Source organism: Amborella trichopoda, chromosome 12 (assembly GCF_054954075.1).
Source record: "Amborella trichopoda isolate Santa Cruz 75 chromosome 12, AtrichopodaSantaCruz75HAP2 v2.0, whole genome shotgun sequence".
NCBI lineage: Eukaryota > Viridiplantae > Streptophyta > Magnoliopsida > Amborellales > Amborellaceae > Amborella > Amborella trichopoda.
The window spans coordinates 6,390,537-6,413,322 of NC_142347.1; the positions used below are offsets into that span (position 1 = coordinate 6,390,537).

The 22,786-nt window shown below is 40.8% G+C and overlaps 1 protein-coding gene across 12 annotated transcripts in view; it reads left to right on the forward strand.

Annotated features, from left to right (window-relative positions):
* Positions 1-22,786, forward strand: part of EMB1967 (Forkhead-associated (FHA) domain-containing protein) — a 51,002-nt gene that overhangs the window by 27,768 nt on the left and 448 nt on the right. For 6 of the 12 annotated variants that reach the window (XR_016045214.1, XR_016045212.1, XR_016045217.1 and 3 more), the window contains 2 exons: positions 8,517-8,565; positions 14,343-14,471. Coding sequence is in view for 6 of the 12 variants with exons in the window: in XM_088852755.1 (XP_088708881.1) it covers positions 8,517-8,565; positions 14,343-14,471 (178 nt within the window). In the remaining 6 variants the exon portion in view is untranslated. Of the gene's footprint in view, positions 1-8,516; positions 8,566-14,342; positions 14,472-14,862; positions 15,031-22,786 lie in introns of those variants that run through there. The other 6 variants (XR_016045213.1, XR_016045216.1, XM_011624796.3 and 3 more) reach the window with 3 other exon arrangements.

The window sequence follows — 22,786 nt, forward strand, 5'->3', positions numbered from 1 at the left end:
GGAGGGGGATGTCAAAGAATTCGTGGTAGGATATGAAGTTGGAGTAGTCCAGCATGACAAGGGAGACTTTGGAATTGGTACTTCTATTGAATGACCATATGGTTACATTGAGATCACCAACAAGGCACCATCTAGCCGGTGGGCAAGAAGCGATGTCATGGAGTTCCTCCCACAACAGGCTTCTAGTGTTATCAGAATTTGGCTGTAGAAAATGGAAAACTTCCAAGGGAGACTGTCTGAGGCTACATTGGCGGATGTGAGGGCTCCTAGATGCTTTCGGAAGCTGCCTCTAATGCCGCTCACTTTCAAGGCCTTCGGCCACATACCTGGTGAATCTGCATAAGAGATGGGGACGCCAACTTAGTTTCAATGAGAGCAAGAATGGAAGGGTATTTGGCAAAATACGAGCGGTGGAGTTGCATTTTGAGAGGTGTGAAGACCTCGGATGTTCCATTCTAGGAGCTTCATGGGTTAGGATGTGGGTGGCGGGAGGGCATCTAGGAATGGTGTGACTAGAGGTGACCACTCGGAATGACGGATAGGAGGATGAGACCCCTTGGTCGTAGTTGAATCCACAAGCGAGTTTAGAGAGCTCCTTGGATCCTTTTTTACTTTAAACCTGGTTTAGTTTGCAACTTTAAAGTTTGCAACTGCAATTATGGTTCTTGGATGTTTGTGATACTATGATGTCTTCTATATAGTCACTTTCAAGTTTCTAGTGATGTCTTTTATCAGGGAATTCAGAGTCTCCAACAACTGATAATATTGGAGTTAATGAATAATTAAATAGCTAGTATCACATAAATCACCTCCATAGTTTTCTCCATGCATTAACCTTTTTTTGAGATTTTTTGGAATATTTTTATATTTATTGACTGCATTGGGGTGATGCGCCTGGATTTGGACCGCATCAAGATGCATCGCTGCTTCGGTCCTCTGATTGCATTGGGTCCACATCTCTCATAATAAAACACTGGTCCTTCGTGGTTTCTGATTAATCCTTTGATGCTTGCAGGATCGGGGTTGCCTAGAGAGCAACCGTTGAAGTTCAATTTTGTTTGGCATGGTTCAGGTGGCCTCCCCTAGGAAGCTTGGGGAACTGGGGGATGCTGTAGATGTAGCAATGGCTTCCAATCCAGGTTGAAATTCAAAGAGGAGAAGCCCTTGAGGAATTTGTTGTTTGATGCTCAGAAGATGATCAAAGTTATGACCCTTTATATATCAAGGCTTCAGTAGTGAACCTCTCGCCTTGGAAGATCCTTTGGTTTCTCTTGGTCCAGATAAAACCCAAAGTGTGGCTGCTGCAGATGCCTTCCACAATAGGGTACCGGACTTAGGCCAGGGGAAGGGTTGGAGGGAGCTGAAAAGATGTGGGATCGACTTAAGGGTTGAAGAGTTGTAGAATGGCCCCCAATAGGTCTCAGGCTAGAGGGCAACAGATGAAAAGGTGTGCATTGGATTCTTTATTGGTTGTGCACTTCACACATCTATTGGGTATGGGCAGGCCCTTTCTTTGCAGCTGGTCCATTGTTAGGGTCTTTTGGATAGTGCTTTCCAGTTGAAGACTTGGATCTAGAGGGGGGAGGGGGAGAGCGAAGGAAGACCCGGCCTTAGCAGCGATGGAGGTGGGGGAGTGGGGAAAGGTGGGAGGTTGGAGAAGTTGGTGATAAAAGGAAGAGACCGAAAAGACCCCGGAGGGAGCAGGGCATCATACGATGATCTTCGCCGAGGGAGGGGAGGAAGGTTACTTAGAGTGGAGACAGGTCAAGGAATTTCTCCAACCCCTGGTCAGTGAGGGATCTTCTAAAATTAGCGTTCCAAACTTTAGAGGAGCCTAAAGTGACAAAGTGATCTGCTAAGGAAGCGTTGCAGTTGTGTGCAAGGAGGAAGAGAGATGGGAGGAGGTTTTGGAGATGTATGTTTAGAGGTCAGACCAGAACCTAACCCTATTACCCTCTCAGGGATGAAAAAGGATGTTGTCCTTAAAGGGGTTAAAGCTGCTAAGTAAGGACTTAAGGACTTCTAAGCTCTAGAAGATCTACTATTGGCCTTCCTATTTGGCAGCCACGTGGAAGGGCCAAGGCAATATTTGTGGCAGAGGACATGTGTCCATAGGTGGTTGCCTTGAGTTGCTAGTCGCCACCATTTACCAAGAAGGGCTATCTTCTTTTTTCTCAGGCTGTGGATGCCCAGGCCTTTGAGGTGTGTAGGCATACAAACCCCTTCTCATGAGATGAGGTGAAATTTTTTGCCTTCTTCCCTCTTGACCAAAGAAAATTCCTCATTTGTTGCTCGAGACAAGAGACCACAGCTGCAGGCATGTGGAAGAGTGATATCTAGTAGATGGGGATGTTTGAGGGGGTCGCTTTGATGAGGATAATTCTTCCTACCAATGAGAGGAATCTACCCTTCCGACCGGCGAGCTTTTGGTCGAATTTGTCAATGATGTGGCCTCATAGTCATTGTTTTTGCTTGGCAATACAGAGAGGTAGGCCTAGGTAGTTGGAGGGCAGGTTTTCCACCTTGTAGCCGTGTCTATTATCTAGTTTTGAGTGGCTTGGGTGGCTTAGGACACGCCTATCATCCATGTCCACCCTGAAACCCATGGCCAGCTTGGAACATTTTAGGAAGAGAAGAAGGGAGCCGTCATCCGAGTGGATGCTTTGCAAAAGGTTGTCGGTAGGTTATGATTGGGCCTTGCGGCCCACTTTTGAATCGTGCAGGAGGCTGAAATGGAACATTCGAGATATTGATTGGTTGAAGACCTCTGCTATAATGAGAGAAGAAGGGGAATAAGGAATCTCCTTGTCTGAGGCCCCTAGAGGAAAGGAACAATCCTTTGGGCAAGTCATTGATGAGGACAAAGAAGAAGAGGTTAGAGATGCAGCCGTGAATCCAAGACCTCCAGTGATTCTTGAATCCCATTCCAGCAAGGGTTTCATCTAGAATTGCTCAATCGACGTGGTCTTAGGCCTTTTCCTATTCAAGCTTGATGATCACTCTAGGGTTTTTTCAGAGTTTCCTGTAGTGGATGCATTCCCGAGCTACTAGAGCTCTGTTGGGAATTTGGCGGTCTTTGACAAAAGCCCTATGTTGGGGAGAAATAACTCAGTTGAGTAGATGTAAGGACCTTGGAAACGATATCGTGGGAGCTATTGATTAAGCTAATAGCTTGGAAATCTTTGAGTTTATCAGGCCCTTCTACTTTAGGAACCATGGTAGTAAAGATAACGTTCTTTTCCTTATGGACCCCGTGCATGAAATTCGACAAAGAAGGAGAGCATATCCTGACGGATGGAGCTCCAAAACATTTTGAAGAGGGTGTCTGAGAAACCACGGGGCTGGGGGTTCAGTCTTTGCTGAGGTCTTTGATGGCCTTGAGAATTTCCTCTTTTGAGAAAGGATGTTCAAGCTAAGCCACCTTCTCAGGGGGAGTGGATATGAAAGATAGATCCGCCATCCTCAAATTGGAGCCAGATGGAGCCGTGATCAGCTGTTTACAGAAGTTGTTAATGGCCTTCTCAACCTGTGTAGGTTGGTCAGAGATATAGTTACCGGGATCTCCTACTTTGGTAGGCAATCCTTTTACGGATCTCGATTCTGTCGCTCCCAGAACGGATCTCTCAAGAATCTCAATTATTAAATTTTGGGATCTCCAACCCCACTCATAGGGATCCTGATTCCTGCTGTTAGGGATCTTGATCCCAATCTTAAAGACCAATACAACAACCAAACTGATGATTTTCTTTGTTTATAGCCAACTAGCAACACAACTATTGCTTGCTTGCTATCAATAATAAGATCCCTACTTTAAAGAGTATAAATAATGCTAAATTATCATTGACTTTAAGGTTGGTAACAAGATCCCCAAAAAGTTGGGATCAAGATCCCAAAAGGTCAGGATCAAGATCCCCAAAAGGTTGGAATCTTGATCCCTAATATTTGGGAATCTCGATCCCTAACATGTGTATTGTATGGACGGCGTTCCTAACCATAGGGATCTTCTAGCATTTCATGGTCCCTCACTCTCGATCCAGGTACTGTTCTCACTTCCGATCCCAACAACTATAGTCAAAGATATTGTCTTTGACCTTGACTTAGGTGATGGTTTGTCGCGCTTTATACAATTCGGATTCGTGTGAAAAAGCGGTGTTCACATTTAAGCCATCTAACATTGGACTGTTGGTACCAGAACATTTCTTCTTTCCTAAAGAGGAGTTGATAGTCGAGTTTCCGCTGTGACCTATCTAGTCTCCCTTAAGTGGTCAGGGCCCTATTTTCCTCAATGAGGTCCCATACCCGGACAGAATGAAGTGCAAAGTTTTTATGTGCTTGGAAGTTTCCTGGAAGTTGGTGATGCCAGTTTTTAAGGAGAATTTAAGGAGTTATAGTTTTCGTTGGAGCCAGAAGCATGCCCAGAGGCGAGCAGGACTCCCGCCAATGAGGAATTAAGTTGAAGAGGTTAGGCTCTTTGAGCCATGCTAATTCAAAGCGGAAAGGCTTAAGTCCTCTAGGACCAGGCTGGGTGTCGAGGAGTATGGGACAATGATTAGAGGTTGGTTATGGGAGGGCTACATCGTGGATCCTGGAAAAACATTCCATTTTTGGTTGGTCAGTATTGGTCTATTTTGGAGAGAGAAGGGGCAGAGGAGTGACTGGACTGCGTGAATTGGGTTGCTTGGAGAGGGGCATCTATGAGATTGTTTCTGGAGATGAAGTCATAAAAGTGGAGCATTTCTTAGGTTATTCTGGCGGTGGGGGAGAGATAAGCTATGAAATCTAGTTCTTTCTAGAGCTGGTATCTGGAGTTGTTCGAGTTGGGGCCATAAACTGCTGTGAATGTCCATGACAGACCATCAGAAATCAACTTACTTCTCCCTTTTTCATTGATCGGGCAAAGGAGCTGTCTACCTGTTGGAAGCTAGACATCAAGTAAGTGGCTCGATGAGTATAACTAAGTTGACACGTCGGAGTTGGCTGCTGCTAGAACAGGGTGGTGCCTTATCGCACCGCATGCGGACATGCGGTAGCGTTCGTGGTGGTGCATCAAGACTCCAATGTACTGCATCCAAGATCAGAACGAGCTTGCTGGTGTTCTAGTGATGGCCTCAGTGTCCGAAAAGGGCGCGCTATGTGAGAGGAGAGAGCATGGAGGGATGGGTTGCAAATTACCCAAATTCCTCCTAAAGCTCCATTGGCAATCATGGCTTCCCATTGACTGGTCCTTCTACCCCAGATCTGGCAGATAAGTTGGAGGGAATGGAGAGGTAGCTTGGTTTCAATGAGGGAAAGAGCTGAGAGAGAATGTTGCTGGCTGAAGTCATGCACCACTTTGCACTTGTTGGGGTGTTTGAGACCCCGAACCTTCTTGGTGAGTAGGTGAGTATTAGCATGGAGAGGGGTTGGGGGGGTGGAGACGAATAACAGGTGAGGATGAAGAGGAATCAGTCTGGTCATAGTTAATATCAAAAGCGAGATTTGGGATCTCCCTTTTGCCGTTGCTACTTACTCTGAGTATAGTTTGAGCATCCACGTTCAGGAAAGCATGGAATTCTCCTTCTGGGCCATCATATTGGTAGCCCATTACCTTCAGGATCTGTTGGATGTCACCTTGAGTAGCATCCATTCCTTCGACAAGGCTGGGGTCCATTCAGGGGGGGTGACGATGAGCTTGATGCCGAAAGAGGGGTGGTGGGGAGTTCCTGAGTGTTTTAACTGAGGAGGGGGGGTTTGTTGTCAAGATGGAATGGGTGGTTCTTTCCTGTCCAGGTTTGATAGTGAGGGGAGTGAACGAAGGGGCCAAGGTTGAGGGGTCAAAGAGGGAGACATGAGAGTTAGAGCGCAAGGTTTGAGGGATGGGGAGAGCGGCAAGGGGTGGAAGATGATAGAAGTTTGGGTTGGCTTAGGTGGGTAGTTGGAGGGGAAGGAGTGTGTGGGCTGGAGGAGGGAGAATGCTGAGGTGGAGGGGGAGGGGGATAGGGAGAGGAGAGAACCCTGGGGGTATGGCAATACCTAGGGTGGGGGGAAACAAGGAAAAGGGGGGTTGTGGACAAGCTGGGAGGGTGGGAAGGGGTAGAGGAAACCACCACTGTGAGTGGCAATAGAGGATAGCGGGTAGGGTGGGAAAAAGGAGTTGGGTGGTGGGGTGGAAAGGGAAGGACGGGGGTAGCAAGAAGTAAGGCATTGGAGCTAGTGGAAAAGGGGGGTTGTGGACAAGCTGGTAGGGTGGGAAGGGGTAGATAAAACCACCACTGTGGGTGGCAATAGAGGATAGCGGGTAGGGTGGGAAAAAGGAGTTGGGTGGTGGGGTGGAAAGGGAAGGACGGGGGTAGCAAGAAGTAAGGCATTGGAGCTAGTGGAAAAGGGTCCCAAGGAGTAGAAGGGGTCCATTGGTGAGAGTTTCCTTTTTTTTTTTTTTTTTGTGGGTGGGGGTTTAGGGGGGGGGGGTGAATAGAAAGTGGGAGTAGTTTAAGAGGTGATGAGGGGGGAGGGGGAATGATTGGGGGCCAGGAGGGGGAGGGGGAGGGAGAGGTGGGTGGGTGGGGGCAGTAAGCCCGTCAGAGTAAGTGGAGAACTTCCGGAGTTGGAATGGGGAGGGTATACGACGTGTAGGGGAGGGGCTACATTGGGTTGCCGCAGCAGAGGAGGTGGATCCATTAGTGGGTGGCCTACAAGGGAGGGCTGCAAATGAGTGGCCGTTTGGGGTGGGGCGGCAGTTGAGTTGCCCATGGTGAGGGCTGAAGTTGAGTGGCCCACAAGGGAGGGGGTGGAGACCTCCGCGTTTGGCGAGGAGTGTGGGATGGGGATGAGGGAGAGCTCAACGCAAGGAGTGTCGTGAGGAGGAGAAAAGGAGAGAACTGGAGGCGGCCCGTGTAGGTTCTTGGGTTACCGTGAAGGGCAGATGGGGATGAAGAGGCAAAGAAGGTGGGATGGTGGAGTTGGACAGATGGGTAGAGACTAGAGGCAAAGAGGGAGGTGGGGAAAGGCCACAAGTGCTGCTGTGGTTTTAAGCTCGAGATGAGGGCCAGGGGCGTTAATGGAGGTTGTAGAGCCAGATGTCACAGGATGAAGGTGAGGGGATAGGCGGTCCTCGGGCAACAACACATGGGAGGGGGGGGGGGGGTGCCAGGTGGCAAAGGGGTGGACAGGGGTTACGTGATAGGGATGGCATCGGGCGGGAGACTAGAGCATGAGAGGGAGGAGGATAGATCATAGCTGTTGGATTTGGGTGAGTTTGGACCCTAGGATTGTGCCTCTTGTGGTACGATTGGATTGGAGGCTTTCTTGTAGCAACAAGTTACTGTAGATCAGTCTCCATGGTCCGTCTTGGGGGGTTCTACCATTGGAAACTGTCTGGACATGATGGTGGGATGGGGGAGAAGCAGCGAGCCAGGAAGTAAGAATGCAATAGAAGTCCCCTTCAATCTTTAGCCAATGCTTGGAAGGGATGTACTGTGGGTCCAAAACTTCAATAAGAATTTGAATGGTGCCCATGGAAGATATTGGGATGATTTCCAATGAACAGAGGTAAAGGCCCCACAAGCCTCATCAATGAGCCTGAAAGTACAAAGATTCCAAGCATGTGGGGGGACAATGGACAGCTTGAGCGATATTTTCTTTTTCTTAAAAGCACCAATGTTCTGTGTCCAGCGTTCCAGAGCCAGCGAAGCTCCTCGGAAAGAAGAGGGATTTTGCTGTGAAGCGTTACAAGAGTTGTTTTCGAATAGAATGTTGAAGAGGATGGATCCGTTCGGTAGTTTTCTACACGATTAAAATGAAGATCTTGTTCCTCCCACGTTTTCTGTGTGTGTTTCTGTTGGTTTGTGAGGGGGATGAGATAGGGCTTAGGGGAGTAAGGGTGGGATGAGAGGGGGCTTGGGAGGTCTTGGAGAAAATAGGGGGAGTAAGGAGGGAAGAGGATGGAGGTGTGTATAGGTGCACATAGTTCTGACATAGAGGGGGAAGGGGATGGCCGCAGGAGCCATCTATGGTACTCAAAAGGAAACCATTGTGGTAGTGGCGTTCAAACCCTGGACATTATGGCCACAAACTGTAAACGATAACCGATGAGGAACTTAGATTTTTTTTTCCCTGGATATTCTATCCTTGAAAAAACACTCCGGTGAGCCAACTCAGACTTGCTTGAGTCACTTAGATTCGGCAGGCTACCGAGTTTTGAAAAACCTCAACTTGAGGTATATATGTTTTTAATTTATATTTGATTCAATCTTTATTAAGTCAATTCTAATTGATTTAATACTAGTTTGTATAAACTTTTTATGTTTATCTTTATTTTTAGTGTTTTTTTTTTTTTTCTATTTTCTATTTTCTATTTTCTTCTTATTTTTCTAAGAAATTATGAGAAAATTGTATTCAACCAGTTTCTATCTGAACTCTGAAAATGCTGCATCTTTTATATACTTTTACGTTGTTTCCCATGTCTTTTGTTTTCCTATTTTAACCAATTTTTTAGTAATTTCCTTGTTTTTTTTGGGCTCTTTGGATGGTTTGGGCAGGTGGGTGAGACGATTTGGGCTCAGCCAAGTCACTTGGCTCTCCCATGAGGTGAGTTCCTAGTCCGAGCCATGTTTTACATATTGCTCCTATCTAAAACAGTTTGGCTCACGAAATGTGGTTCCACAATCTGGGAGCTGAATCTCATTCCCAAAACGTTTGTGGAGTCCTGTTCTTGACCAAATATTAGCATTTGGGCCTTGGGAACTTCCACCGGCCCATGAAAGCTCGATCATATGTTTGACCAAATTGCTCACCTTTACCAAACAGTGCAAGTTTCTTTTAGATGTATATGGCAGAAAGCAAACTCAGTTGTAGACAACTTGCTAGAGGAGTTGCAAGGGGGTGAGATTCATATTCATACTCCTGGTGCAACTCAGGCTATTGAGTTTTTTGTACCGAAACAATTTTAGTAATAGATTGTCGCTTTTATCAAAAAAACTTGGGCTATTTAGATACAAATTAGTCGATGCCACCACCCATTTTTTAAAATAGACCAACTCTTGGCCCGAACACGCATAATTTGCCTTGAGTCAGGTCGGAATTAAAAATATACGAAGAAAAATGAATACCTTAATGAAGCAATAGTATGAGCTTGATCACATAAATGAGGGACTACTCCATGGAAGGGTTTCAAATGAAAGCTCAAGGAAGAAGATAGTCTCATGGGTGGCTACTTTTTTTGTCAAGGCTCTCTCTCTCTCTTTGAAGTGAATACTCAAGTTAGGGTTATAATTGATCCCATAAATTACTTTTATACTTAGATCATAAAGATGAATTTGATCTTGATCCTTGATGCCTTAGATCAATGGCACATGAGAGGCTTTTATCCAAGCCACTCATCCATATCTTATCACCAAGATCAATGGATGAGCTTTTGACACTTTTCACTCCTTAAAACGTAGGTTTATAGTCATTTTACCTTGAAGCCCATAACTCCATGTTTTATTTCCCATTAAGTCCAAATTCATGTTTATACTTATGTCCATGATTTTTGAGTAATTTGTGAGAGTCATTAAAATACAAGGACATGGACATAAAGGTAATATGGGACGTCCACACATATGAATAAGATATCTTATGACACCACCTATAGGATTTTAACAATACTAAAGTTTCACATGGGTTAAGCCTATAAGGTGGTGCCACATAAGATATACATGCTACAAATTCATGTGGATAATAATCTTAATTAAATTAATTCTCAAAATCCCATGACTTCACACATGCCAAAAATGACACATATGAGCAAAAAAAGACATGTGACTTAAATCAAACTTAAGTCATAACAATATATAACACTTTAAATAATAAGATAACATGTTATAACATAATACCAATAAAAGAATTAATGACAAATAGGTCCCCACATGGATATGATGTCAGCATGATGTCATCCACGTGTGGGGAGGTGGGGGTACCACATGGCATCCCTATGGCCACTTGGGATCCATGTGGCATCCCCATAGGATGTCCTTGTTTGGTATTTACGTCAAACAAATTTGAAAATCATGTTTTTATTGTTTAAAAAAATTTGAAAAATTCTCCAAAAATCCCAAAAATTCAACACAATTTCTCATAAATATAAAATCTTTTCTTATTAATTTTAGATTAATTTGGGTTAAAAGTAAATGAGATCTCTAGACTTATAACACTAGTCGGAGTCTTCCTTTGGGCTAACCCGAATGACGTTCCACCGGTATCTCAAGCCGACCCAATGGACCTATGCTCCACAGTTTATGGCAAGGACACATAATTGGTCACATCAAAGTCGCTGAGCCATAGCTTCCCGTCACCGGAGGTTTAATGGATTACTGGTGCACCCTTGTGGGACATGTTCCTATTCAAATACAGGGGTCCTCTTAAAGCACATGTGCACTAGCTCTTCGAAGTCGAATAATACTATAGAAGAGTGGCTTCCCCATACGACTGTGGGTGCGTATGCTATAGAATGGTCTCATGTCAGGATACGGGCTCATGTCCCATGAGCCGACCATTCCATACAGGGCGAATACTCTTTTAAATACTCGGGTTTTATTATTCTCGAGTGAATTCTCCAAGCCCTGGCTTATCACATCAACTATGAGGCATTCTAATCAATATAGTCTTGACTGGGAGGTGACGCTCATACCTTCTCGAGAGTTCACACTCTCAAAACGTATACATTCAATGCCTTAAATACTCGAAGTATATGAATTTGGTCCTCAGTGTGCCAAGCACCCAGATTCAATATCTCTCTAACTCCCACTGAGCGTAAGACTTTTGGCTTTATGGCCTTGAAAGGCCATATAGCCAACATTAATGTGGAAGTGAGTAATTCTACATAGTGTATTAGTTGGCATTTTTAGGCCTCCTGTGTCTTTTGCTCTTTTTGAAAGCAGGAGCTAGTTTGCAAGTACAAGATCAAGCCGGGGCCGACTCCTTTTTTGCTCAAGACCTTTGGCACAACCCTTCTACATAGTGTATTAGTTGGCATTTTTAGGCCTCCTGTATCTTTTGCATTTTTTGAAAGCTTCTTGTAAATCTTCTAAATCGAGCGGAACCTATAAGCCCCTTTTTGTATATGATACGCTGATTGTTTTTTACCGATCCACCCCTAGCGGGTGAACTCGGACTTACAAATTCTTGTGCACAAAATTCCAGCAATACAATGTTAACTTTCTCTCAAAAACAAAAAGTAGAAGTGAGTAATTCCATGTATATGAGGTGTGGTGCAAACTCTGTGAATTTGATTGTAGATTGGCAAAGAAGATTGTTCCTCAGTCGATGGATACTTAGAGACCCTTTTGAGGTTTGGGAGATCCATAGTCATTCTAACAAATGCGTATCTAAATTATTTTAATTGCCAGATTTGATGTTGAAATAATTAATTAATAAATTACAGATTCATACAATACAATGTTCACATGTAAGGAGTGCCAGAAACTCAAGGTATTAAATTCAAATATTTTCTTTTACTTGTATTTAATATACTTGAATTTCACTTACAAATGCCACTAAATATTGTTGTCAATATACTTGAATTCCATTTACAAAGGCCACTAAATATGGCTGTAAATAAAAAATAATACCTTAGATACAACCTAGGATCTTTATTTTCACTGCCAAAAGAAATGGAAACTATCCAGGAGCTTTAAATAAACTTCCACTATAATTTTTAGTACAAAATAAGTTCCTGTAAATTCATAAAAAATAAGATACAATACTGAAATTAAAACTACTGGGAAGATTTATTGGAAGATGCCTTGAGTTACCCTCACAGGTCTTGGTACATCCCACACCTGATTCCTTGACCGATGGAGCTCTTTTATTCCTTTAGGTGTCGCTGAAAATTCTGAGATAGGGAAGCTTTGTAGGCAATACTTATTTTTTTAGGGTTTTTAGAGAGCTCAAAGAACAACTAGGGTTTATAGAAATCCTATGTGAACAAAATAGGGCTGTACTTGTGAGTTGATCTCTCTCTAGGTTGGTTGTCACCATTATTTTCTTTAAAATACAGCAAGCTTCACTTAGGGTTTTGAAAATCTTATCTTTCCTCATTTTATTTTCTTTGATAGAATGACGTTCTTCTAGAGGTGGGAATAAAAAGCTGGGAATGGACATTTTTCTCCGCTCCCTATTCTTGAACATAAATCGATTTATCATGTTAGAGCGATTCTTCTTCTAGTGAAGGCAATGTAGGCAACAAGCAAAGCCCCGACGAGTTTAGTCATTAGCGCAACAAGGAAAGCCCCGAACTCACTCCAATAAGAGGAGGGGGAATGGTGTGATAGAAAATAGGAGAGAGGGTGGCGTAAAAGCAAACAAGAGGAGAGAGTGTGGCATGAGAGAATTTTTGTCACGTGAAAGAGAGAATCTTGGAGCATGATAGAGAAATCTAGATGTCATGAGAGAGGGGGCTCAAATCTTGTTTAAATAGAAACAAGATCTATTTTTTATTTTGAATAGAATCCCATTCTAAGTATGCCTCATCCAATTTCCAGCTTGACCTTTAGAATAATTAAAAACTATATGGGGTGAGATAGATTTAATCCATCCCACAAATCAGTCATCATGATTTGAGTGGCAAATAGGAACCTTATCCCCTTAGACTTTGACCCAAAACCAACTCCTATTTAAATTTAAAATATAACGAATCTTATTTTATCTAGATCTCCCATAATCTATAGGAAATCAAGGATAATCTATATTTTAAAACTCCCACTAGAATGGGAAACCAAGTCTTATTTAAAATTAAAAGATTGCCTATCTAATTTAAAATCAAATATTATGAAAGTGGGGCGTGACCCCCTTTCTCCTAAATAAGTGGCGTGCCCACTTTTTTACTATACTTGGGCGTCTCTTATAAGCCCCTTTTTGGCTAATTTTTGTAATCAGGCAGGGCAGGGCTGATTTTTTGTATAGGGTCTCCTGAACTATTTTTTGACCAAGGTACCCGCCTCGGGGGTACTTGAGGTCCTCTCTCCCCCCCTTTCACTTGTATTCTCTCTCTTATAGCAATACAAAGTTAACATTATCAAAAAAAAAGTGGCGTGCCCACTTTTTGTTAAAAAAAAATTGGCGTGCCTCTCTGGGGGTAATGTGGGCCCCACACGGGTGGCACACACATGTAGGGACTGGATTATTGGGCCCCACATGTACCTTATCAAGTTCTGAAAATTTCATAAATACCCTTTAATGAAAATTACAATAGAAATAATATTTTAAAATTTTTTAAAAAATATTTAAAAATCATAAAAACATTTCTAATACGAAAATAAAATATACTAGGAATGGACTGGTACCAATGGGTCAAAATTAGCAACAATAAGGGTACTCCACTCGCCTCAGAAACCATGGTCCACTACTCTTTTCTTATCCTTCTTAACAAAGACCCATGACTCACATTCTCATTTCAGGGGCTTATGATTGGCTTGTCAAAATTGGACAATAAACGTGATCTGAGAATGTGGATTTCAGTTTCCTCCATTAAGAGCAAGTCTGACACTTGTTCCCACAATGCAAGGGGGGCTCTCTCTATATACATGTACACATATCCCTCTATGGGTCTGCTTCTTAGTAATGCAGTTGTCATGTGTATATGACATGCAGAAGTTTGTTGAGGCTTTGGCCTTTATTCTCATAGGCCTACAACCTCACACAGAAGACCACACAGTGGCTCTGGCCTGCAAACATCAGCCCTAGGCATCTTTTCGATCTCAACAACGGTTGACCCACTATAAACTGTTTTCAATATTGCCACATGCCCATGGTAAGGGTTTTGGATATGACCATGGCCATAAACCGCCCAACCCTTAGTTAGTCAACACACATAATCCCACTAAAGTGCATATTCCACTATAAAATTTCATATTTACAAACTCACTAGGCCTATAAAGGCCACAAAACCCAACATCAATGTTTTTGACTTTTTTTTTCTATCAATTTCTTATGAATTTCCAAATTTTGTTTCACTGGAAGAATTTGCTATGCACTACCAATGATTGATTCATGAGATATGAAATATAGTTAAATAAATAATGGTCCATTAACTGTATTCTTACTGTAGTTCTTGCTGTAAATCATAAACCAATGATATGTAATGGACCATTTTTTTTTACTTTTCTTATCTTAATGCTTCACATTGAACAAATATAAATTTTCATTCTTGAATTCGATAGTATTTATGGTAATAAAAGTAATCTTGTTTCTTTATTGCCATCTGCCTTGAAGACCTGCTTGTTAGGCAATCTTCATTTTTGTGTTCCATCATTCTTGAACCTTTTTTGGATGAGCCACCATCTCAGTGACACTCTCAAGTGATTTACTAGTAAAAGTTGTGTTTATAGGCTGTTATAAAGATGGAAGAAGATGGAAACTTTTACCTGAAGAACACTGGGAAGTATTCTATTGTTGTTAACAGTAAGGAGGTAGCTAGTGGCCAGCGCTTTAATCTCAGTCCGAGTTGTTTGATAGAGGTAAGTGAACTAGTATTGTATGAAAATATAGAAAGTTATAAGAATTTCTATTGGAGATTTGGCATCTTCTTTTGCAGATGATATGTTACATTATCTCTTTGTTGCTTAATGTGTTTTGAATGCTCTGGTTTTATCTCTTTCGAGTATTTTGCTCTGTTCAGAATTTCTTTGCTTATTTGTTGTTTATCAAGGTTATGATACTCCTATTTTATCTCCTTTTGGTCTTGTTTGTACATCTCTCCTTTGATATTTCTGGATGTATGTATACCATTCTATACTCGAATATTTGTTCTTTTGTAAGACATATATGTCTCTTGTCCAAAATATTGAGAATTAAAAAATGGGCAAGCTAAGTCATCATCATCATCATAGCTTTTTCTCATTTAATTAGGGTCAGCTACATGAATCCTGGTTCGCCATTCTGCTCTATTAAAGGCCACACCCTCAGTGAGGCCATAAGTCCTCATATCTTTTCGGACTACTTCCAACCACATCCTTTTGGGCCTACGCCTTGCCATTTTCAGTCATTCCACTTGAACTAATTCGCACCTCCTAACAGGTACTGTACTCGGCTAAGCTGAATATGTTTTTTTTTTTTATCCCGTTAACATTGTGTTAAGAGTAGAACCAAGTTAAATATGATAAAGGCATGTTTATCTAGAGCTATTGTTTGAATAATGAAAGCACTCATGAAATTATTCTGATTAATTGAACCTTACCTTACCCACATCTTGTGAAGATGCAGAGTACCTCATTCAACGAATGTCGTCACTCCTCAATGGCTGCCACTTCGGCCAAAAAAGCAGCACATAATACAACAAGGTGTCTTCTATGATGTATTGCTCCACCCCACACCTTCTCAGCTACTAGATACTGGTGGTTAAACACAACCCGAGGAGCATTTAAGGGTAAGGTCTGAATTTGAAATAATTCCCACATGTCTCCTGGACCACCTGTCCCACATGCTTTGTGAGCAGTATAAAGAAGCCTTGATTTCCGAGGCAATACTTGAATTCGAAAATCATGGTCCACAGCATGGTCAAGTTACTCTGAAATATGCTGTCCCTCCTCTTTCCGTCCCCTGCTCGACACCTCGGACCCAACTTGCAATCAACCACAGCCACTTCCCCTCACCCATTGATCATCTGCCTACCCTAGGCACTAGGCATTGGGTGCCAGGCTGGCTACCTAGCATTTTTTCAAACCTTGGTGACACCATCTCTCTGCTCTAATGTTACCTTCTACAGCTATTTAGGTGCCAACGGGTTACTCTCAGTCCATAGAACAATTGGTTTCTTCTTTCCTGTCCCCACGAATACTTAAATGGCCTGCCTGGTTTGGATGTCCTTGGTATTCAACTTGTTATTAGGTGTTTGAAAGGAGCAGAATGCCCCCACATTTCAAGGTCAAGGACAGTCCACACAGGCTCTTGTCGACCGCATCAAAGTTGGGACTATTTTTTGAGCTAGATGACTGCCACTTTGTAGCAACTTAGGCACCTCAGCCTTACTCAGCAGTTGGGAAAACATGTGCCCCTTGACCCAAGGACTCGGAGCGGTTGGCTATCCTGTGCGCCTCCACCTCAAGGTTCTCTGATGTTAAATATGGATGGGTGCTCCCTTGAAAACCCTAGGCCCTTGGGCTTGAGGAGAGCCTATGATAGAGGGGAAAATTATACTTATTTTAATTTGTAGTCAATTTTAAAGGATGGATATTGTGATTTTAGTTTTAGGATTTATTTTTAGGATTTTTAGTTTTTTAGGAATTCTAGGGTTTTTATAGTTTATTTATTATTTCATGAGTACTATTTACAAGTAGTATTCATGAGTACTGTTCACGGGTACTATTTACAGGGGTAAAACTGTCATTACGAATATTAAGTTTAAGGTAAAATATATAGGTCATTTTAATCAATGTATGGACATGCAATACCTTTGAACATTGAATTATAATATATAGGAAGTGTGTAGGGCCTTGAGAAGGTCAATTCCACATGTTTAAAAATTGAAAGAGAGAAAATATTAGGCTTTTGGAACCCTAGCTTGGGGTATAGAGAAGAAACCCTAGATTTTTTTGAATTGTATTGTGTTTGGTTTGTTTCTTGCTGATTTTACTGATCCCTCAAAGTTTTCCGTGCATCAAATTAGTATCAGAGCCTGCGATCTATACAGAAACTATTGTAGCACTGTACGAAGTTACTATAGCATCAATTTTTTCGTGCCCTTGGTCAACAACAAAGCGGGGTAGTTATAGTGGTGGTCTAGGGTTTGTTGATTTTGGCCAACGTTTTGCCAAAACAACCTAAATCTTTGTTGATTTTTGCAGTTTTTTGTTGATTACTTGCTTAGGGTTTGAGATTTCAGCGAACTCATGACAGCGAGAAGGGGCCATAGAAGGTGAATTTTCGTAGATCCACTTCGTGATCCATAGATGACAGAATTGAAGAACTTGAAAGGCAAGTGCAGCAGTTGGCGTAGCAGTTCACGAGCCTAAAATATGGGCAAGACGGTGATCTTTCAGCCCAAGAAGATCTCGAGTACAAGCCTTTTCACTTTTGTGCTCCGCGGGGGTAGTCGAATGATGAGGATAGTGGCAGGAGACCTAGATGTGGGAAACATCACTCTAGGGTTTCCGATTTGGAGGATGAGATTCTTGATTTTGACATATATCGTATCGAAAATTAACAGGATGTAGATTGGGATCTAGCACCAATCTTCAATGCATATTTAGATGAAGAATAAGATCTTGTTAGAGATCCAATCTACGATGATGATCAAGATTTTGTGATTGAATTGGTATTTGATGAGGAAAAAGATGAAAGACTCAAAGGATAATTAATAGGTGGAGTTGTTGGTTTAGTCGTCGATCTCAAATATGCACCCATGGTGTGTTTTAGAACTGAGTCTGGCCAAATTCAATAGAGTTAAATGGCTGAAGTGATGCAATTTCAACAAATTTATGTGATTACAAATATTCTATCGTCATACAAAGACCTTTTCCTCCAGGGTTTCTCAATTCTAGTGCACAATCATTGTGTTTTGATTAGTGCAGTAACCTACAAGTCCTAGGATGATGTTTACAATATTCGAGTTGAAGAATGTTGTCGGACTAGCGCCAATTGCATCTTAACACACTTTAAAACTCGAGGACGAGTTTTCTTCAACCAAGGGAGAATGATGGAGGGAAAATTATCCCTATTTTTTATTTTTATTCAATTTTATATGTTTTATATTATAGTTTTAGCTTTAGGATTTTTAATTTTTTAGGAACTCTAGGGTTTTTATAGTTTTTTTATTTATTTTATGAGTATTATTCACAAGTGTTATTCATGAGTATTGTTCATAGGGGTAAAATTGTCATTACGAAATTTAAGTTAAGTGTGGATATATAGGTCATTTTAATCATTGTATGGACGTGTAACACCTTTGAACATTGAATTACAATATATAAAAGGTGTGTGGGGCCTTGAGATGGTCAATTCTATAGAGAAAAACTTTGGATTTTGGAACCCTAGCTTGGGTATGGAGAAGAAACCCTAGGTTTCTTTGAATTATACCTTTGTTTGGTTTTGTTTCTTGTTGATTTTACTGTTTCTTTTAATTTTTCCTGCCTTAAATGATGCAGGAAATATGTGGAATTGACCTTTTTTAGGCCTCACATACCTTTTATATATTATAATTCAATGTTCAAAGACATTGCATGTCCATACGGTGATTAAAATGACCTATATATCCTAACTAAACTTAATTTTCATAAACATAGTTTTGCCCCAATGAACAGTACCCGTGAACAATACTCTTGAAGAGTTCGTGTGAAAAGTACTCATGAAATAAATAAAAAAATTATAAAAACCTTAGAATTCCTAAAAAACCTAAAAATAAATCCTAAAACGAAAATCAAAATATACAATCCTTTAAAATTGAATAGAAATTAAAAGTAAGTATAATTTTGCCCTCCATTAGCCTAGCTAACCGCCATGGTGAACATCTGCTATTCTTTTGGGGTTCATTGGGCATACATACTTCGACAGGGCTGAAACAATGGCTATTCTGGAAGGTTTGAAGGTACTCATCTCGGCATCATTAAATTTCACCTAATTGTGCAGAGGTATTCTAGGGATGTTATATCTTGGGCAGCAAAGGAGGCCCAACCCACCTAGATACTAGCTCACGTTTTTTATGACATACACGTTTTATGCCAGGCAACTTGGATCCCATTCAGCTATTTACTGAGGGAGGCCTACATCATTGCTGTTTGTTGCATTGAAACGATGATGCCGCACTCATCATCTTGATATTCTCACTCCCTAACACTCTCTCCTCTCATTTCCCATTTCAGCTCTCTTTCCTCTCTCCTTTCATCTCCACTCTCTCTTTCCTCATTTGCCCTCTCCATGCCCCTCTTTCTATTTTGCTTTTGGAAAGGTGTCCATTGCTAATAGGCTGCTCTTTTTGATGTAGGTATCACATTATGGAACCCCATTTTGTACGGAGCTCTTGGTTTGTGAGTAGCCACGTGAAGATTTTGTACTACCAACTCTATAAAGTCTACTATATTCTCTCAGGAAAAAGAATGAAAACTCATGGTTTATGTACAACTGGCATCGGGCTGTAAGATTTAAATGCCTAGATACAAGCACATAAGGCAGAAATACATGTTATATGCATATTCGATATGCATATCTTGACAGCTTTCCTTGTGTAAAGATGGTAGAGTTTGTTATTATGAACATGAATCCTTGAGGAAGTCATGACTAGAGTTTAAATATCAACTGCCTGCTTGTTTATTGAAATACAATGAATTGTCATAAGACCACCTACTCTTGGAAAAACCAAATGGAAACCTTGTCTTGTGTCTGGAGAATAGCGTTCAAACTATAGTAACCTGAATCGCATGTCAAGGTCGTGATTTCGAACTGGAATCGCGACTCCACGGTTCCCAGGATGAAACACGAATCTGGAAGATACGAATCATGTTTCTTAGTTTCATGGAACGCGTTCCAGATTATTATTTGAATTTCATATCTTGGAAGGTTGGAATCTAGATTCCATAATACAAAGTCTGCGATTCATAGTTGCACGATTCAATGTGTGCGAGATGTTGATTCAAACTTTTTAGGAATTGTGAATCCATGTTATTTGGAAGCGAGTTCCACATCATCAAAAGGCGTAGTTCTTAGATACACCGAACAATGTTTCGATCAACATCAAATCATGTTCTAATGACATGGAATCAAGATTCAAATGCAAATGTTGCATGAAATACATTCACAAATTGTATGTTGGGAGAGAAGCTCCAGGAACCGATCCTATGTTACCGGAGGAGTTGCAGGAATCCTTTTGTAACCTGTTACAATTTTGTACAAGGTTAAATACTCATGATTTGGGCTTCGAAACTGTGATGTTGTGAGAGCCAAAAACCCTTAATAAACTTTTGAGATGAATCCATGTATAATAATCTCTTCCAAGTTGCCCAACATATTTATCAATCTACAAATCATGAAGTGGTTAGTGGTCCCACCTCAAGGTAAGATATTCCTATAGGATGCTTGCAAGAACCAAATGCTTATTATTGATCGTTTACTGTACCAAGTATCAGATTATGTGGGGCATAATCGATGGGTGATCAATAATATGTTTATTAATGATCATTTGTGGTAATAAGTAAAATGCTTAGCCCTCATTGTATATTTGCTGGGGCATGGACTTAAACCTAAAAAAAGAAAAAAAAAACAAAAAGGAAATGGGTTGACAGTGATAAAATTCATGGCCACTTGCGGTATTTGGATTTTGAGAAAAATGCAACGTCTTGGTCTTTCAAGCTAATGCCAAGCTATGATATCAATGGTATCTACTTGGTTTTACATAGATAATTTGGGTCATGCTAGGGTATCATCTTTGTCTATGATATCATCTACGGTATCTACTTGGTTTTACATAGATAATTTGGGTCAAGCTAAGGTATCATCTTTGTCTATCCCTAATCATCTATGTAAAACTTTAAATATTTTCTCGCAAAATACTTCTCCTATACCAGAGGGGATGGGTGCACGATTCCTAAATTGTGGGAATCTCAATTCCCAATCGATGGGGACAATGATTCCACTGATGTAGGAATCACAATTCCTATTTTGTCGGATCACGATTCTGATAAACATTGAACTATGTGGAGTCATATGTGATTCCTGAAAGGTAGGAGACTCGATTCCAACATGATGGGATATCGATTCCTACAAATAAGAATCACAGTTCCTATTTTATTGAATCATGATTCCAATTATTGGGAATCATACCTCTGTCGGTTTTCATTGTATGGATGACAATTCTGAAATTAAGAATCATCTGGCAGATGCGATTCTGCTATTCCAATTCTTGAAACAAATCGGAATCACAGGCGTTTCCAACAACTATAGTTCAAACCTTTGGGAAGGAAGTCAGCTTATCACCATAGATAACATTTGATTGACACAATATAAGCCTATATCTTGTTAGAAGGTTTGGCCCCAAACTATCTCATTAGAAGCTTAGGATTGAACTGCATACATACCTTTTTATTGGATGCATAAATAGTCTCTTCTTAGAAGGTTTGGCCCCAAACTATCGCATTAGAAGCTTAGAATTGAACTGCATACATACCTTTTTATTGGATGCATAAATAGTCCCTTGTTTCATGTGCTTCCAAGAGATGGGATCTGCATGTTGTAACACCCAACTAAATTTGAATCACAGTAGGTGACCAAATCGAGTGATACAACTGATACCATGATAATTTTGGCAATTGTTTTTTTACAAGTTGTTGAGGTTCAGCCATAAAATGGCTAACTTTAGGAACCGCCTGAAGAGAAGCTTATGTAGATAGGGCTGCCCAAAGCCCACCTGTTGCATGTAAAGAGTGGGATTAGGAGCTTTATTTTCCTTCGATTTGTGATGCTCGTAATTTGACTCGAGTATCCATACCTTCCTGTCTTAGACATGGAAACAATAGATTGATGTCTTATTTGTATTGGTGCTTGGACAATACATCGTGACCATGCTACCGTTTACCTAGGAATTCCGCAATTTACCATTACTCTTCACATGAAATTAGTATTGTAGCTGGATTTTGAGGATGTTGCGTAATATTGTCTCCAGATAAAATAAAATAATCTACATATTCTACCTTGGCACATATTTAGGTTGCCAAGTCAACGTGCTATCTGCGTTCAGCTTTTTGGCATTTTGATACCACTTAACTCGTTGATTTTTAGACGTGTTTCTATAATTTTAGGTATTTGTATTATGATAATTTCTTTTAATGGTTTAAAAATGTATTACGTATTGTACTATCTTATATGTAACTAAACTATTTTGATTACATGTTACTTGAAAAACATTAGTTCATTTCTCACTATGTATTTTAGACCTTTGTATTTATCGCAGTTAAAAAAAAGAGATATTACATTGTAAAAAAGGTAACAAATGTGGCATTACTTCTATGAAAGTTTACTTTTAAAAAATACATTTTATTAATTGTATGGCAAGAATATTCTTATGTTGTCATTGATTACATGGATGTTGTTTCAACAACCTTTGGGCTACTATATCGAAGACCCCTAAAATGTGTTGGATACCAACACCACGTCAATGTCCTTGTAACAGTAGCATTGCTGCTAGATGATTTTCTTGTGAAGATATTGTAAATCAATCCCACGTTGCTCAAATTATTGGAGAAGTTCCTTCTACAACTATTTGATATCTTTGGGACTCTTACAACCATTTGTTCCCTTTGGAATTTCCATTACTTTTAGATAAAATTGTTACTGGAGTCCATAACTTTTATTTGTACTGTCATGAATTCTAGGCAAGTATAAAAACTAAATCTTGCAGTGCATTGGCTAAATATTGTAACAACTACTGGCGGTAGAACTCTTCCATGATCCATATTGTATTGACCAACACCTACTGGAGGTGTTCTTGTTTTCTATTCTTAGGGTTAAAAGTGTAGGGAAGTAGAACTCTTCCACGATCCATATTGTATTGACCAACACCTACTGGAGGTGTTCTTGTTTTCTATTCTTAGGGTTAAAAGTGTAGGGAAGGATGAATGATTGCCATTGCTTTTTGTCATAGAAACTCACGTTCCTTGACCGTGATTGCCATCCCTTCGCATCATCTTTTTCTTCTGTAATATCGTTCGTATTGTGTAGTGTGCTTCATTAGATAAATAGTCTATATATATTTCTTCCAGCGGTGTGTTCCATAATGTCTATATTGTCTGCATAGTTGTATTTGAGTGGCTTGTATCATATGCTTGAATCTCTCTATTCTCAAGCACTT